Source organism: Scyliorhinus canicula, chromosome 18 (assembly GCF_902713615.1).
Source record: "Scyliorhinus canicula chromosome 18, sScyCan1.1, whole genome shotgun sequence".
Lineage (NCBI taxonomy): Eukaryota > Metazoa > Chordata > Chondrichthyes > Carcharhiniformes > Scyliorhinidae > Scyliorhinus > Scyliorhinus canicula.
Genome location: NC_052163.1, coordinates 114,601,851 through 114,620,646, shown reverse-complemented (window position 1 = coordinate 114,620,646; position 18,796 = coordinate 114,601,851). Strand labels below are relative to the sequence as shown.

General features: G+C 47.5%; 1 protein-coding gene across 1 annotated transcript; it reads right to left on the bottom strand.

Moving 5' to 3' along the window:
- Positions 1-12,112: 12,112 nt before the first annotated feature.
- Positions 12,113-16,304, bottom strand: c18h6orf120 (chromosome 18 C6orf120 homolog). Its single transcript, XM_038777568.1, has 2 exons — positions 16,209-16,304; positions 12,113-13,654 (listed from the first exon to the last, which is right to left on the bottom strand). The coding sequence occupies exon 2, from the start codon at positions 13,606-13,608 to the stop codon at positions 13,060-13,062; it is 549 nt and encodes a 182-aa protein (XP_038633496.1). The 5' UTR covers positions 13,609-13,654; positions 16,209-16,304; the 3' UTR covers positions 12,113-13,059.
- Between the last annotated feature and the right edge of the window lie 2,492 nt (positions 16,305-18,796).

Here is an 18,796-nt window from a genome sequence, read left to right as displayed (position 1 = left end):
CTATTCACTTTGAAAACCTTTAAATAAAGTGTTGGGGGGAAATCTTACAGCGTCCATTCAATGTGTCTGCCGTGGCTCCTTCAGCGAGTGAATGAGTGAGAGAAGGAGACAAGGTTTCACCTCAATCTCCATCTGTGTTGAATTAGCTAATCGGTTACCCGGGAGTAATAATTAGACCACTGTACCAGATGTGGCTCAATAAGTTACGCTCTCACCTGTAATAGAACGTTATATGTTCAACTTCCACTCATGAGTCTTCAAACTAGAAAGAAACATAACACTGAAGGAGGCCATTTGAAGAACAGTCCAGTTATTCCCACTCCCTGTTTTTTCCCTATATCGCTGCAATTATTTCTCCTTCAAATATTTAACCAATTTCCTTTCAACGGCCATGATTGAATCGGTATTCATACAAGAGTGCAGAAAAGATTTACTCGGATGCTACTGGGACTTGATGGTTTGAGTTATAAGGAGAGGCTGGATAGACTGAGACTTTTTTCTCTGGAGCGTAGGAGACTTAGGGGTGATCTTATAGAGGTCTATAAAATAATGAGGGGCATAGATAAGGTAGATAGTCAGCATCTTTTCCCAAAGGTAGGGGAGTCTAAAACTAGAGGGCATAGGATTAACGTAAGAGGGGAGAGATACAAAAGGATGCAGAGGGGCACTTTCTCACACCGGGGGGCTGTCTGGAACGAGCTGCCAGAGGCAGTAGTAGAGGTGGGTACAATTATGTCTTTTAAAAATCATTCAGTTATACGGGAAAGCTGCGTTTAGAGGGTAATGGACCAAATGTGGGCAATTGGGACTAGCTTAGAGGTAAAAACTGGGCGGCATGGACAAGTTCGGCCGAAGGGCCTGTTTATGTGCTGTAAACCTCTATGACTCTAATTTATCAGTGCATTCCAAATGCTAACCACTCGCTGTGTAGCACGGCAGCATAGTGAGTAGCACAATTGCTTCACAGCTCCAGGGTCCCAGGTTCGATTCCCAGCTTGGGTCACTGTCTGTGCGGAGTCTGCACATTCTCCCCATGTGTGCGTGGGTTTCCTCCGGGTGCTCCGGTTTCCTCCCACAGTCCAAAGATGTGCAGGTTAGGTGGATTGGCCATGCTAAATTGCCCTTAGTGTCCAAAATTGCCCTTAGTGATGGGTGGGGTTACTCGGTTATGGGGATAGGGTGGAGGTGTATGGTTGGGAGGGGTGCTCTTTCCAAGAGCCGGTGCAGACTCGATGGGTCGAATGGCCTCCTTCTGCACTGTAAATTCTATGAAATCTATGAAAAAGTTTGCTTTCATGTCACCTCTGGTTCTTTTGCCAATCAGTTTAAATCGGAAGTAACCTCTTTGAGATGAGACATTTATCTTGGGTCCCAACTGCCCTATCAGGTAAAAAAAAGTCACAAGGCAAGATGCTGAAGAACAACAAGGAAGAAGTGGGCAATTTCTATCACATAACCAACACATAAGAACAGATTAGCTGGTCATTATGACATTGTTGTTTTAGGAACATAGGAAATAATATAATCTTTATTATTGTCACAGGTAGGCTTATATTAACACTGCAATGAAGTTACTGTGAAAACCCCCTAGTCGTCACACTCTAGCACCTATTCGGGGACACTGAGGGAGAATTCAGAATGTCCAAATTACCTAACAAGCACATCTTTCGGGACTTGTGGGAGGAAAACAGAGCACCCGGAGGAAACCCACGCAGACGCAGGGAGAACGTGCAGACTCCGCACAGTGACCCAAGCGGGAATGAAACCTAGGACCATGGCGCTGTGAAGCAACAGTGCTAATAGGAGGAGTAGGCTACAAGTAGCCCCTTGAGCCTGCTCTGTCATTCAATTGGATCACTGCAGATTTTCAAACACAATGCCATTTTTTCACACTATCCCCGTATCCCTTTACATCTTTCTTTTCTTTTTTAAATTCATTTAGAATACCCAATTTTTTTCTCCAATTAAGGGCCAATTTAGTGTGGGCAATCTACCAATCCTGCACATCTTTGAGTTGTGGGGGTGAGACCCACACAGACACGGGGAAAATGTGCAAACTCCACATGGACAGTGACCCAGGGCCGGAATCGAACCCGGATGCTTGGCGCCATGAGGTAGCAGTGCTAACCACTATGTCACCGTGCCGTCCCCTTGACATCTTTAACAACTAGAAATCTATTGATCTCTGCCTTGAACATGCTCAATGACTTAGCCTCAATAGCCCTCTGAGGTAATGAATTCTAAAGATTCACCACCCTGTAAGTGTAGAAATTCAGCCTTAAAGAGCCTACCTATTATTCTGAGACTGTCCCAGGTTCTAGACTCCCCCCAGCCAAGGGAAACATCCTACATTTACTTTGTCGAGCCCTGTAAGAATTTTGCATGCCTCAGCGAGGTAATCTCTCTTTCCTCTAAACCAGGCTTAGATCATAGATCATAGAACAGTACAGCACAGAACAGGCCCTTCGGCCCTCGAACATTGTCCGAAACCAAGATCTAGCTATCCCACTCCCTGTCATTCTGGTGTGCTCCATGTGCCTATCCAATAACCACTTGAAATTTCCTAAAGTGTCCCACTCCGCTGTCAAAGCAGGCACTCCATTCCACACCCCAACCACTGTCTGAGTAAAGAACCTACCTCGGACATCCCTCCTATGTCTCCCACCCTGAATCTGCCCCCTTGTAACAGCTACATCCACCCGAGGAAATAGTCTCTGAATGTCCACTCTATCTATCCCCCTCATCATCTTATAAACCTATATTAAGTCACCTCTCATCCTCCTCCGCTCCAAAGAGAAAAGCCCTAGCTCCCTCAACCTTTCCTCATAAGACCTATCCTGCAAACCAGGCAGCATCCTGGTAAATCTCCTTTGCACCCTTTCCAATGCTTCCACATCCTTCCTATAATGAGGTGACCAGAACTGCACACGACACTCCAAATGTGGTCTCACCAGGGTCACGTATAGTTGCAGCATAACCCCGCGGCTCTTAAACTCAAGCCTCCTGTTAATAAACGCTAACACACTATAAGCCTTCTTCACGGCTCTATCCACTTGAGTGGCAACCTTCAGAGATCTGTGGACATGAACCCCAAGATCCCTCTGTTCCTCCACATTCCTTAGAACCCTGCTGTTGACCCTGTAATGCGCATTCAAATTTTTTCTACCAAAATGAATCACCGCGCACTTATCAGGGTTAAACTCCATCTGCCATTTTTCGGCCCAGCTCTGCATCCTATCAATGTCTCTTTGCAGCCTCCAACAGCCCTCCACTACTCCACCAATCCTGGTGTCATCAGCAAATTTACTGACGCACCCTTCAGCCCCCTCCTCCAAGTCATTGATAAAAATCACAAATAGCAGAGGACCCAGCATTGATCCCTGTGGTACACCGCTGGTAACTGCTTGTCCAACCTTTTCGCTCAGGGTGGGTGGGGTGCACATTTTCACATTTTTCACTCAAGGGGCCGATGAACACATTTCAGAAAGATGTGGTTTGCCACAACAATAAACTGAATTTCAAAAAGGTTCAGGTTTTAAGGAAAAAAAAAACAATTGAACAAATGTTACGCAATATCGTCGCAATTAATTGTTGAGTTAAAAAAAAGATTAAGCCGACTTCCGGTGGCAGCATGTAGGGAGAAGTCGCACGCGAGGTGGATCCCATCTGGATGCTTTACATCCAACCCTTTTCACACAGGTTTTGGGTTAATCTTAACTAATTCGCTGGGATAAGGTTCCCACACAAGAGAAATGCCCAGAAGGTCCAGGTCAAAGAAGCCAGTAACGAGTCAGAGACAGATTCGGAAGCCTCTTGAGGCACTTTTGTTGAGGAAATGGCGGAGGCCACTGCTGTGGCTCAGGTCACTCCATTTGCGGCTGAAACACTTGCAGGCATCATGGCAACGGAATTCAAGAAACATCGTCAGGACCTCCACAATTCAATAGAGGTGGCCTTGGCTCTCAATCGGCGCTGGCGAAGACGGATGAGATGGTAAAGGCCTTTGGCACGGGTTGTGGAGGTGGCTCTCTCGAAGCAGAGCGATCGGATTGTCTCCTTGGAGGCTGAGATGGCAATGTTGGCCGGTGATTATAAAGCACTGCGTGCCAAGCTGGATGATCTGGAGAATTGCTCCAGGAGACAGAACCTTAGAATCTGGGGCTGCCAGAGGGTGTGGAGGGCCCAAATCCGACTGACTACATATCGAAGATATTTGGGAAAATGGTAGGGGAGGGAGGATCAACATCCCGTCCCGAGCTGAATCGAGCCCACTGGTCACTTAGGCCTAAGACCCATTCTGGCAAGCCACCGCGGGCAGCCATAGAATTAACAGTGCAGAAGGAAGCCATTCAGCCCATCAAGTCTGCACTGGCCCTTGGAAAGAACACCTTACGCTTCCACCCTATCCCCGTAACCCCACCTAACGTTTTGGACACTCAGGGGCAATTTAGCATGGCCACTTTACCTAACCTGCATATCTTTGGACTGCAGGAGGAAACCAGAGCACCTGGAGGAAACCCATGCAGACATGGGGAGAAAGTGCAAACTCCACGCAGACAATCACCCGAGGCTGGGATTGAACTCGGGTCCCTGGAATTGTGAGGCAGCAGTTCTAGCCACCATGCCCCCCCCCCCATCGTTAGGTTCCATAGCTATCAGAAGGAACAAGTCCTGAAGTGGGCGAGATTACAAATGTGAGGGCCAGGACATGAGGTTCTGACAAGATGTGGGAGTGGAGCTGGTTAAAAGGCGGGCGGCTTTTAACAAGGCCAAGGCCGCGTGTCTAACAGTAAATTTTGATTTGGGGTGTTATTCCCGTAACAGCCGCCGGAATGTGGCGACTAGGGGCTTTTCACAGTAACTTCATTTGAAGCCTACTCGTGACAATAAGCGATTTTCATTTCATTTTCATACCCTGCATGCCTCGGAGTGACGTATGATACGAAAGACGATTATTTTGATGCGCCAGGGGAGGGTGATGCTTTTGTTAGGAAGCACGGGCTGGAGGCGAGTTAATTGTAATTTGTATGGGGTCTTGGTATTATCGGGGAGGGCATGTCTTTATAATCTTTATTATTATTTTTGTCACAAGTAGGCTTACAATAACACTGCAATGAAGTAACAGTGAAAATCCCCTAGTCGTCACATTCTGGCACCTGTTCGGGTATATTGAGGAGAATTCAGAATTTATTTGGATTAACAGCAGCTAATTTTTTTTTTAAATTTTAGAGTACCCAATTATTTTTTCCAATTAAGGGGCAATTTAGCGTGGCCAATCCACTTAACCTGCACATCGTTTGGGTTGTGGGGGTGAAACCCACGCAGACACGGGGAGAATGTGCAAACTCCACACGGACGGTGACCCAGGGCCGGGATTCGAACCCGGGTCCTCAGCGCCGTAGGCGACAATACTAACCACTGTGCCAAACAGCAGCTAATTTTAGGGGGGGAACATAAATTGTGTTTTAGACCCTTGATTAGACCAATCTAGGCCCAAGTCTCTGATTCTGAAAGGCGGGGGGGGCGGAGTTTTTGCATCTGAGTGACAAGGACTTTTCTTTTTTTCTCCCATGTCCATCAGGTTTACACTCAATTGACATTTTTGTGGTGGGTAGGTCTCTCCTTCCGGGGGTTAAGAGGGTGGGGCATAGACAATTGCTATCTCAGATCATGCCCCATATTTTGTGGATTTGGTGTTAGAGCTGGTTCCTTCTCACCACCCGCCGTGGAGATTGTACTCAGCATTATTGGCAGACAAAGGATTTTGTGAGCGCACATCCTCCGCCATTGGGGAGCACACTACGTTTAACAAGTGAGTTTATCTCACCTTCTATGATGTGGGAGGCCCTTAAGGCGGTCATTCGGGGCGAGATAATTTCCTATAAGTCACACAAGGAAAAGACTGGGTGGGCGGTGTGGAAATGGTTGGTGGATTTGCTTGCCCCTACACCGGAAATGCTGGCAAGTAGGAAAAGATTAAGGGTAAGGCGATGAGCCAACTGCGATGCTCGAGGGGGACATTTTATGAACACTAAGGCAGCAGGCTGCCTCCCGAGAGATTGTGCAGGTTAGGGACTTCGGTGGCAGGTTGGTTTCCACCCCAGCGGTTAATGCCGTGTCTGAAGCCCTTTATCGAAGTCTGTACAGGTCGGAGCCCAGCAGGAGAGGTTGCCCATGATGAGGTTCTTGGAAGTGTTGTCCTTCCTGATAGTGGAGAGGGAAAGAAGGGAGGAGTTCACTTCCCTTTTAGGACCTGAGGTGGTTATGAAACATATTGGTTTAATGCAGTCGGGTAAAGTTCCAGCCGGATGGATTTCTCATTGAATTTTATAAGAAATTTGCGGGACAGTTGATCCCAGTGCTTTTGGACATGTTTAATGATTCCTTGTCCCGAAGGGGTACTGCCGGTTACATTGGAGCAGTTCTCTATTTCCCTGATTTTGAAGAAGGATAAGGACCATACAGAATGTGGGTTGTATCAGCCTATGAACATAGAACATACAGTGCAGAAGGCGGCCATTCGGCCCATCAAGCTTGCACCCACCCACTTAAGCCCTGACTTCCACCCTATCCCTGCAACTCAATAACCCCTCCGAACCTTTTTGGACACTAAGGGCAATTTAGTATGGCCAATCCACCTAACCTGCACATCTTTGGACTGTGGGAGGAAACCGGAGCACCCGGAGGAAACCCACGCACACACGGGGAGAATATGCAGACTCCGCACAGGCAGTGACCCAGCGGGGAATCGAACCTGGGACCCTGGCGCTGTGAAGCCTATATTGCTATTGAATGCTGATGCTAAATTGTTGGCTAAAGTGTTGTCAATGCAGTTGGAGCCCTGCTTCCAGAGGCGATTTCGGAAGAACAGCTGGGTTTTGTCAAGCATCTTCGGCTGTCAACCAATATACGCCGCTGATTAAATATCATCCTTTCACCTCTCCAACGCCCGAACCGGAGGCGATTGTTTCAATGGATGCCGAAAAGGCGTTTGATAGGATCAAGTGGGGAGAACTTTCGAGATTCTTGGGAGGTTTGGTTTCGGGCCAAAGTTTATATCATGGATTTGTTTGTTACAAGGATCCCACTACTAGTGTTAACACAAACGACTTGAGCTCAGACTCCTTTTGGTTGTCCACTGTTCCCGCTTCTGTTTGCTTTGGCAACAGAACCACTGGCCTTGGCATTAAGATTTTCCACAAAGTAAAAGGGGATAAAGCGGGGAAGGAACATACGGGGTCCTTGTATGCAGATGATCTGCTTCTTTATATCACGGACCTAGGGTGGGATTCTCGAATCCTGCAGCAGAGTGTCCACGCTGTCGTAAACGCTGGCACCTCCACTATTTACATAGTGCGTTTAATATAATGAAATGTCCCAAGGTGCTCCACAGGAACACTATAAAGTACGATATTGAACCACGAGGCGAAATTAGATCATGTGACCAAAATCTTGTTCAAAGAGTTAAGTTTTAGGAAGTGGCTTAAAGGAGGAAAATTAGATAGAGAGGCAAAGAGGTGGAGGGAAGGGCTTAATTAATGGAAGGTACGGCCACCAAAGGTGGAGCAATTATATTAGGAAAATGCACAGGAGACCAGAATTAGAAGGCTTGGCGGAGATTACAGAGGTAGAGCTCTGGACGGAAGTGAAAACAAGTATGAGGATTTTAAAGTCAAGACCATGTTTGAATGTGAGCAAATGCAGAGCAATGGGTACAGGGGTGATGGGGGAAACCGCGACTGCTGTGAATTAATTCAGGGGCAGCAGTTTCAGATGACCACAAGCCCGCGAAGGGTAGCATGTAGGAGACAAGCCAGGGGTGTGTTGGAATAGTTGAATCAGGGCGGCACAGTGGCGCAGTGGTTAGCACTGCTGCTTCACAGCGCCGAAGACCCGGGTTCGATCCTGGCCCCGGGTCACTGTGTGGAGTTTGCATTTTCCCTGTGTGTGCGTGGGTTTCACCCCCACAACCCAAAGAATTTCTTTTTGTTCTTTGTTTTTTTTTAAACTTAAGAGTACCCAATTTCCCCCCCCCCCCCCCCCCCGAATTAAGGGGCAATTTAATATGGCCAATCCACCTACCCTGTACATCTTTGGATTGTGGGTGCCAAACCCACGCAGACACGGGGAGAATATGCAAACTTTACACAGCAACCCAGGGTCAGGATTCGAACCTGGATCCTCAGTGCGTCAGGCCCAGTGCTAACCTCTGCACCACGTGCCACCCCACATTCCAAAGATGTGCAGGGTAGTTGGATTGGCCATATTACATTGCCCCTTAATTGGAAAAAAAGAATTGGGTACTTTAAATATATTTTTAAAAAGGAATAGTTGAGTCTAGAGGTAACAAAGACATGGATGAGGGCTTCAGCAGCAGATGGGTTACAGAAGGGGCGACATCGAGTGATGTTACGGAGGTGGAAATAGGCAGTCTTAATAATGGCACTAATATGAGATCAAACGCTCATCTCAGGATCAAATGTGACACAGAAGTTGCAACCAGACTTGCTTAATCCCAGATTCTTGGGATGGAGTCTGTGGAAGCAGGATATTAGCTATGATTTTATTGAATGGTGGAGTGGTCTCCAGGGCCATATGTTCTACTCATGCTTCTCTTTTTATGTTCAATTGAGTTCCTTTCTTCCAGGAACCCTGTAATCTCCACACACTCCACTCCGCCCCCGCATAGCTCTGCATCACTGAGTTCATAGCGGAGGTCAGCTTCCTCCGGACAGGCTAGGGATTGGACCTGGGAGACTTGCTGTTCAAGCAGTCACGCAATTCCCCACTGGGCCAGGTGACTTGACAAGGTAGCCATCCTGTATATGTCAACCATTACCACACAAAACCACAAAGCTGTTTATGAACGATGCAGACTGCATTCGGTAAACTGATTATTTCCTCTAGTCCTCCCTCGCACCCCAGCAAAAACACACATTTAATATCAGGCATTTCCAGTACATGCTATATTATCTTTACAGGAATAAAAATAAGGACAGGTTGTTCTTTTGAAGGGAAGATGCTCGGGAGACTTGTGGTGAGAGGGTCAGTGACAAGTTGACTCCTCATCTTTGATTCTTCAAGGTTAATACAGATAATGACAAACACAGACTTGCTGTCTGGTCCAGAGCACGCAATTCTGCATGCCAAAGAACACTGGGCCTTTATTCATCCTTAAATACCTTACCGGCAAAGCAACTAGTTGTGAGCCAAATGGGTAATGGCGTTCCTCAAATGCCACAACTTCCACACAATGGAGAGTGGTCTTCGAATTCCACAAGTTTTTAAAAACACGGCTTTGCAACACAATTTGGCTGGAGATTGTGTTTTTGGAAATATAAATTCAATTCAGATTGAGTCACGACTGGTGAAGTAGTCTTAAATTGTGTTCAAGCACAGGAAACTAATTGTGCTGAGCTCTATGGAAGTCTTTCCCCTCTCCAATTCTTTTCCTCCCTCTTCCCCATAAAGATGCTCCCTTTGATCATTAAATTTGATCCTAAAATTTTATTTGGAAAATATTGTTTGTTAACACTCCTCTGAAGTGTCTTAGGGCGTCCTACTATGTAAAAGAAACTGTTTTTGAAAGCACCGAGTATCAGTTATCTCAAGAGATAGTCCAAATTTGTCAATCTACATCACTGTTTAGAGTGAGAGGCAGCCATATCCCCTCCCTCACCTAGTTTGGTTCAGAGGGTAGCACTCCCATCACTGAGCGAAGTCCTGGCATCAAGCTCCACTCCAGAGATTGGAGTATGCAGTCGGGACTGCCACTCCTGGTACAGTACTGAGGGAGCACTGCACGCTCAGAAGTACCATCTTTCAGATGAGATGCTGAAATGAAATGGAATGAAAATCACTTGTCACAATAGGCTTCAAATTAAGTTACTGTGAAATGCCTGTAGTCGCCACATTTCGGCGCCTGTTTGGGGAGGCTGGTACGGGAATTGAACCCGCGCTGCTGGCCTTGGTCTGCTTTACAAGCCAGCTATTTAGCCCACTGTGCTAAACCAGCCCCACGCACAACCAGCCCCGAAAATCGCTTATTGTCACAAGTAGGCTTCAAATGAAGTTACTGTGAAAAGCTCCTAGTCGCCACATTCCGGCGCCTGTTCGGGGAGGCTGGTACGGGAATTGATCCGTGTTGCTGGCCTGCCTTGGTCTGCTTTAAAAGCCAGCGATTCAGCCCAGTGTGCTAAACTAGCTGGATACTAAACCAAGGTCCTCATGAATTTCCACCGCATTACTTGAAGAGCAGGAGAGTTATTCTGGTGTCCAGGATAACATTCCTCCCTCATGCCATGGTAACGGCGCCGTTGCCGCTCTCCCCTAAGAGGTTTACCACGAGCCCGGTGGTGGCGGAGACCCTAAGAATCTGGGGACAGTGGAGACGGCATCGGGGGGAAACAGGGGGCTCGATGGAGGCTCCACTGGGTGGCAATCATCGGTTCATCTCAGGGAACAAGGATGGGGGATTTAGGGGGTGGCAAAGGGCGGGCATCAGTAAAGTGAGGGACCTGTTTATTGGCGGGAGGTTTGCGGGCCTGGGGGAACTAGAAGATAAATTTGGCCTTCCCCAAGGGAACATGTTCAGATACTTGCAGGTAAAGGCGTTTGCTAGGCGACAGGTAGAGGGATTCCCTCTGCTGCCCTCGCGGGGGACAATGGACAGAGTGCTTTCGGGGGTGTGGGTCGGAGAGGGGAAGGTGTCTGACATCTATAAGGTAATGCAGGAGGTGGAGGAGTCGTCGGTGGAGGAGCTGAAGGCTAAATGGGAGGAGGAACTCAGGGAGCAGATAGAGGACGGGACTTGGGCGGATGCCTTGGAGAGAGTCAACTCTTCCTCCTCATGTGCGAGGCTTAGTCTCATCCAATTTAAGGTGCTGCACCGGGCCCACATGTCCGGGACTAGGATGAGTAGGTTCTTTGGGGGTGAGGACAGGTGCACCAGATGTTCGGGGAGTCCAGCGAACCACACCCATATGTTCTGGGCATGCCCAGCACTGAAAGAATTCTGGAAGGGGGTGGCAGGCACGGTGTCGAGGGTGGTTGGATCCAGGGTCAAACCAGGGTGGGGACTCGCGATTTTTGCAGCTGCGGTAGAGCCGGGAGTGTAGGAGGCGAAAGAGGCCGGTGTCCTGGCCTTTGCGTCCCTAGTAGCCCGAGGAAGGATCCTGCTACAGTGGAAGGATGCGAGGCCCCCAAGTGTGGAGACCTGGATCAGTGACATGGCGGGATTTATAAAATTGGAAAGGGTCAAATTTGCCCTGAGAGGATCAATACAAGGGTTCTATAAACGATGGCAGCCTTTTCTGGACTTCCTGGCTCAAAGATAGGTATCTTGGTCAATAGCAGCAGGGTGGGAGGGTGTTCCTTATTGTAGTTTCTATTCTGTAACTTTATATTGTGTTAATTTGCGCTGTTGTTAAAATGCTGTGTTGTTCATGGAGGTGGGGCGAATGTTTATGATTGCTAATATTATTGTTATTTTTGGTATTTTACTATGGTGCATTATTGTTGTATAAATTCAAAATTTTTCAATAAAAATTATTTTAAAAAAAAACATTCCTCTCTCGAGCATCATCAAAACAGATTAACTGGTTATTCAGTCATCAGGGCAACAGGAAGAGGGGTCGACCTAAATGCAGTTGGATGACAGATGTCACAAAGTGGTTGTAGATGAGCTACTGTGGATCTGTGAGGATGGCGCAAGACAGATAAGCAGGGAATACAGTGACATCTCCTGGTGGGAGTAGCTACGAGAAGACTGAGGGACCCTGCCGTGGGCTGACTGGTTGCTACATCACAGTCGCTGCACTTCACAAGTACTTCCTTCGCTGTGACGTGCTCTGGGGCATTCTGAGAATGTGAAAGGCGCTACTGAATTGCAAGTTCCTTCTTTATCCGCCATCCACAGAAACAGGATCCAGTAGTGGTTGCTGGACATTACTCTCAGTTGAGATCTTGGTTAACTTTCACTTTTAACCCCACTACTCCCGGGAACACTGTGACTAGATGTATTACCAGCTACACCTTGAAAAGCAAGTCAGAAAGGAATGCTCTGCTCCTGGTTGAATACTACAGATTAAAAAACAAGATACCCTGCTCCAGGGTCAATGCAATCATTGTGTTTATTGACTCTCATTCTCAAAGAGAACGTCCATCACCATTCATTTACTCCTAGGCTTTGACCTCTAAAAATGAAAAAAAAAGCTTCATTCGGATAAAGCAAATCAGCAAAGAATAATTCCCGTAGATTTTGTACTGATTCTGTAAGATTTCTAATTCCAGTTTGCAGAGTATGCTTAAGATTGTTTTAAGTTGGGTTTTGTGGCGTTAGAATAACTTTGCATTATTTCTGCTCAGAAAGCAGTGTCTACTCCATAGAAACCTGGATGCTGCCCTTTCTGTGAAGATAGCGTACAGTCTGATTGGATGTGGTACCAACAAGAGGGGGTTGTGTGTGTGTGTTAGGTGGGGGGGGGGGGATCCCAGAAAACCGTATAGATTGGAGGAGTGTAATACTCCCCCTTGGATATGCAGCAACCCTGAAGTTGCAGCATGTCTGTTGTACTGTTTAAGACACAGCTCGTGTGTGGCTTCACGAAACAATTTAAAGTTACCACACACTTAAATGACGAGTCTGTGCACAATAATTAAAAAATTAAAAAAATTAGCAGGGCATTGGAGAGGAGTTAGCCTGGGAATAGAAGTGGATATTGTGGGAGATAGACGTGATAGAGATAGGATATTGGGTACCCTGCAACAGCACAAGTGCAGATGTCCCACCTGGTGATAACATGGTGTGGTCACATTACACATAATTCAGGTCTATCCCTCCCCAGAGGAAAAAAAAAGCAATCACCATCTTGTCAAAATTAAACTCAAGCCGCCGCCGACTGGTTGAAATCAACGAAACAATAAACTCAGCCAGGCTCTGAGGAAGCAGGCAGCAGATGTCTCAATCGGAAAAGTTCCAAGTGCACTGCAGCTCAGATAGCTGTTCAACTGTCCATACACATGCCCACACTCCTGGGCTGCTATTGTGAAGAGATGTAATCAAAACAGGATTTCCAGCACCAGCTTGAGAATGCCAATCATTATGGTCCACATTACCGACTTCTCCTCCTGTACTGTATCCCCCGGGGTCCTGTCACCAGTGGCTTCATCGGTCTGGTAGGAGAGTTCATCAAATGGGTCCTCTGTCACCTCCTGGTCCAGATACACCCTCATTTCAAACTCGGTCTCCAGGTGCGAGGGGTGGCCATAGACAGCGACAGCCACCGGTCGGCGGAACCTAGCAGGCACTGCCACCCAGTCCCTGCCGCAGGTGGCAGACTGCAGCTCGTAGTCATCAAAGCTGGGTTTCTGGGTAGAGTCAGAGATGTAGAGGTCAGCATCGCCCCGGGGACTGTCCATCCGCAACACCAGCCGGCCACTATCGTCAAGATACATGTAGCTGTAGTTTCCGGGCACAATCTGGCCTTGGTACACATAGAGAAGGATCCAGTCCTCTGGGACTGGCTCATTGGCAGGGGGTCCACCTGCCACGGCCAGCGCCAGCTGCCACAGGAACACCATCGGAAGCACCCTCCAGAGCCAGGCCATGACTCTGCCAGAAAAGACAACAAAGTCTGTGTCATCTGCACAACATCTGTGGAAACAACAGGAGAAGCTGGCATTAACTCCTTACTTTTGACTACTGTATCAGGGGTGGGAGAGAGAAGTAGGAACATGTTTGCGATGAGGGAACTTGCCATCTCCTCCCTCACAAATTTCCTTCACGCAAAAGGAAACGGTCATCCATGATCTCTTAGCAAAATTGAAACCCATGGGGTTAAAGGGGCAGTGACAGCTGGATAACAAGTTGGTTAAAAGACTGAAACAGAGAGTATTGGTGACCAAATCTCTTTCAGACTAGAGGGAGGTGTAGCGGTTTTCCAAAGGGGTCAGTATCAGGACTTTGGTCTATTTGATATATATTAATTATAAGGGCATTGGTATAAAAGAGACAGTTTCAAAGTTTGCGGATGACACCAAACTTGAAAATGTAGTAAACAGTGAGGAGGACAGTAACAGACTTCAGACAATATGGACAGACTGGTGAAATGGGTTGACACATTGCAGACAATGTTTTACCACCGAAATGTGAAGTGACTCATTTTAATAGAATGAGGAGAAGGAATATAAACAAAGTGGTATAATTTTAACAAGGTCACAGTAACCAAGAGATGAGAGGCTCTACATACACAAATGGTTGATGGTGACAAATCAAGTTGTGAAGGAAGTTAAAAAAGCATATGGAACCTTGGCTTGATTAATCAAGGAATAGAGATTAAAAGGAAGTTATGCTGAGCCTTTCTAAAACAATGGTTAGACCCCAGCTAAAGCACTGTTCAATTCTGGGCATCATACTTCAGGAAGGATGTCAAGGTCTTGGAGAGGGTACAGAAAAGATTTACTAGAATGGGATGAGGGATTTCAGTTTTGTGGAGAGACTGGAGAAGTTGGGTTGTTCTCCTTCGAGAAGAGTTAGATGGTTCATGAGAGAATTAATAGAGGCATTCAAAAATCACAAATGGATAACATGGTTTCTAGCGACAGAGGTCACAGATTTAATTGGCAAGATAGTAGGGGGGCGGGGGGAGATGAGAATTATATTTACACAGTGAGATGTTGTGATCTAGAATGAGCTAACTGACAGGGTGGTGGAAGCAGATTCAATAGCAACTTTACCCTAGAGCTAGAGGCCACAGTACAAAAATAAGAGGTACCATCAACGACCTTCCCCCCCGCGTGGAACCTGTGTTTAAAATGTTCCACCATATAATGTTTTATATTTTTAAAAAATGACCTTCCCTTCATCATCAGGTCGGAAGTAGAGGTGTTCACTGATGACTGCACAATGTTTAGCACCATTTGTGACACCTCAGATAATGAAACAGTCCATGCCCAAATGCAGAAAGAGCTGGACACTAGCTCGGCTTGGGCTAAGTGGCAAGAAACCCTTGTGCCACACAAGTGCCAGGCAATGGCCACTGCCAACAAAAGATAATCCAATCCCTCGACATATAATGGCATTACCACTGTGGAATCCCCCACTATCAATATTCTGGGGATTACCATTGATCAGAAATTGAATTGGATAAGCCATATAACTGCGGCTACAAAGCAGGTCAGAGTATGGGAACTCAGCAAATTGTAACTCACTTCCTGACTCCCCAAAGCCCTGTCCACAACCGACAAGGCACAAGGCAGGAGTGTAATGGAATATTCTCCACTTGCCTGGATGAATGCAACTCCAAGAACACACAAGCTCAACACCATCCAGGACAAAGCTGTCCGTTTGATTTTCACCTTATCCACAACCATTCACTTCCTCCAGCACCGACGCACAGTGGCAGCCTACAAGATCAGCGACGCCAAGAACACTCAAGGCGCTCAACACCATCCAGGACAAAGCTGCCCCTTTGATGTGCACCTTATACACAACCATTCACTTCCTCCAGCACCGACACACAGTGGCAGCCAGCCACGACACGACACCTTCACCTGCCATCTCAACGCCCAGAAACACAAGGGCTGCAGGTGTAGAGGAACACCATCACCCGCAGGTTCCCCTCCCAAGTCACTCACGATCCTGACTTGGAAATATATCGGCCGTCACTGCTGCCGGGTCAAACTCCGAGAGCTCCCTCCCTAACAGCGCAGGGGGTGTACCTACACCGCAGGCACTGCAGCGGGTTCAAGGCAGCAACTCACTGCCACCACCTTCTCAGGGGGCCATTAGGGATGGGCAACAAATTACAGCTTAGAGAGTGATGCTCACATCCCTGAAAGTGTATTTTAAACCATTTAAGATGGAGACCAGGAGAATTTGTTTCCTCACAGATTGCTATTAATGTGTGGAAGTCTCTGGGTCATTGGATATGTTCAAGGTTCAGTCAGGGGGGAGGAGGGGGGCAGAGAGGAAAGTGAAGCTGAGGCCACAACCAGGTCAGCCATGATCTCATTAAAGGAGGGGACGGGCTCGAGGGGCTGAATGGCCTGAACTGACTTCTCACCATCTTTCAAAAAGATCGTTCACGAAGCCTTTAAAAAAAAAAGCCCGGGGGGAAGGGGGTTAGAAACTCCGTGAGTCCGGGGGGAGGGGGTAGATCAGTGTTTACCCCCTCCCGGACCCGCTCCGCTTCCAGCCCCGGCCTTACCGTCCGCTCCGGGCCCGTCTCCAGGGACCCCCTGCTCCCTGCGACAACGAGGCTGCGGTGTGGCCAAGAGCGGCGCCGCTCCCCCACCACCCCGCTCCCGCCAGCGAGCGGCGCCACCTGCCGGCCGGCTGACTCCACCCCCCCCCCCCCCCCCCCGCATTACAGGACGCCTATACCGAGCCTCAGCCCAAGCTAAACCCACATTCCCAGCGCCACTGCCAAACCAATGTGCCACCAACCCTGTCAAATGGACTGAAAATATCCCAAGGCACTATTTTGAGGAAGAGCTGAGGAGGTCTCCCAGGGCCTTGGGCGAATATTTGTCGCCCAACTGTACAATTCGGCAACAGCTTCTCTGGCCACAGCCCCATTGCTGCCTGTGGGATCTTGCTGTGCGGAAATTGGCCTCCGTACTTCCCACGGCAGCGTGGACGTGCGAAAAAAATGGCCAAGGCTCCTTAGACAGCACCTTCCAAACCCGCCAACTCTTACACCTAGGACAAGGTCAACAGACGCATGGGAACACCGCCACCAAGCCACAAACACACACACACCATCCTGACTTGGAAATATATCACTTTTCTCTCACTGTCGCTGGGTCAAAATCGTGGAAATCCCCCCCCCCCCCCCCCCGTAGCCGCACTGAGGGTGTACCTAGACCACGTGGACTGCAACGGTTCGAGAAGGCAACTTATCACCAACTTCTCCAAGCCCGATATATTTCCAAAGCATGGTCAATAAAAACATTGGCCATTAAAGAATTGGAAAAAATATTGGCTATCACCGCTTTGATTTTGTGAAATGTGCTATAGAAATGCAAGTTTTTCTTTTTAAGGGGCCAGAGGAACAATGAACAGTCAATTATTGTCAACATGGATCTTCATTTTAGATCTAGATCTCTGCTGAGACCGATTTTGCTGATTTCTCCTCAGGACTGGTACCACATATTGGAACTAAAAACAGGACACACACACACAGTACACTAACCGATATGAATCAATCATTAGCAGTCATTGCTTATATTCCAGGCAACACCAGGAAAGTGAGGAAAAATCAGGTCAAATCAACCCAGGGTGGATCTCACTGGAAGCTACACGTGAGAACCAAGAGGAATTCACAGCCACTAACATTAAAAAACAAGGGAAGATATGTTCTTGAGTCATTGCTCTATCCTTTGAGCCCCAAACACTCAGATAAATATTTGCCCCGAATAAAACAGTTAACGCATAAAATGGAATGGAACAAAAATAAAGTTGGAAATACTCAGCAGGACAGGAGGCAGAGAGAAGCAGAGTTAACTTTTCAGGTTGATGACCTATCATTAGAACTGCCCTGACAAAAGGTTATTGACGTGAAACACTAATTATGTTTATCACTCACTCCATAGATGCTGCCTGATCTGCTGATTCCAGCATTTACTTTAAATTTCCTGCAGCATTTTGCTTTGGGTTGCATAGTCTGGTGTGTGCTGAAAGCCTAAAACTCATATCCAAACATTTCTGGACACCAGTGGACCCTTTGTTTTGTACATAATGTACCTTTTGGAGTTGAATTTGAAACTGGGATGTGCAATTTAATAACATAATGCACATGTGCATGTACAGACGTGGGCCATCCCACTCTAAGATGCTCTTCTCATGCAGTCCCCCGGGATTGAGGAGGACTTCTGTTCCAGTTTGGCGGAATCTGGAATGGCCGATCAGTCCAATGTGCAATCTTTAGACTCTGCCACGTACGGGGCAGGTGGTGCTGGAGGCTTGGATCGATGGGTTGTTTGTGCGCTCCCTCCAACCTCACCTCTGCATACTCCCAACAAAATCTCTGGATGTGTTTGGTGTTTTGCTAACTGAGCCTTCTCCAGTTCAGTCGGCCACAAGCTCGGGACTCCGATTAATTTCTGGGGCTATTCGATCTCTTCAGGGATACTTTGTGGACATCCCCCAAAGAAGCGTTTTCCTGCCACGACCATGTTCCGAGCAGAACAGTTGCTACAGCACTCTGATGTCAGGCATGTGAACAATGTGTACCTGCACAACAAAGCTGGTTTTGAGCGATTGATTGATTTATTGTCAAATGTACCAAAGTACAGAGAAATGCATTTTTGTGCGGCCAAGGGAACGTCCACAGCATTTTGACGGAGAGGATACTGCTGTTGGCCAGCTTTTCTTCCAATTGGATTTGGAGGATCTTGCGAAAGCACAGCTGGTGCCTCCTTCATCGCCCACACACGGCTGGTCCCACTCACAGATATCAGCTTATTCCATCGGTATCTGGTAGTATAGTGGTTATATTACTGGATCACTAGTGACCTAGACATCCATAGTTACATCGCATTATGGCAGTTTGAGAATTTCAATCATTAAAAAATTGCAGTGAGTGACATTGGAGTGTTGTAAAACCACAAGTTGGGGGGGGGGGGGCAGCACATTGGCACAGTGGTTAGCACTGGGACTACGGCGCTGGGTCACTGTCCGTGTGGAGTTTGCATATTCTCCCTGTGTCTGCGTGGGTTTCCTTCAGGTGTTGCGGTTTCCTCCCACAGTCCAAAGATTGCAGGTTAGGTAGGATACAAAGAACAGTACAGTACA

Excerpts from the sequence above, each read along its gene's own strand:
- c18h6orf120 (XM_038777568.1), bottom strand. The coding sequence starts at position 13,608 with ATGGCCTGGCTCTGGAGGGTGCTTCCGATGGTGTTCCTGTGGCAGCTG.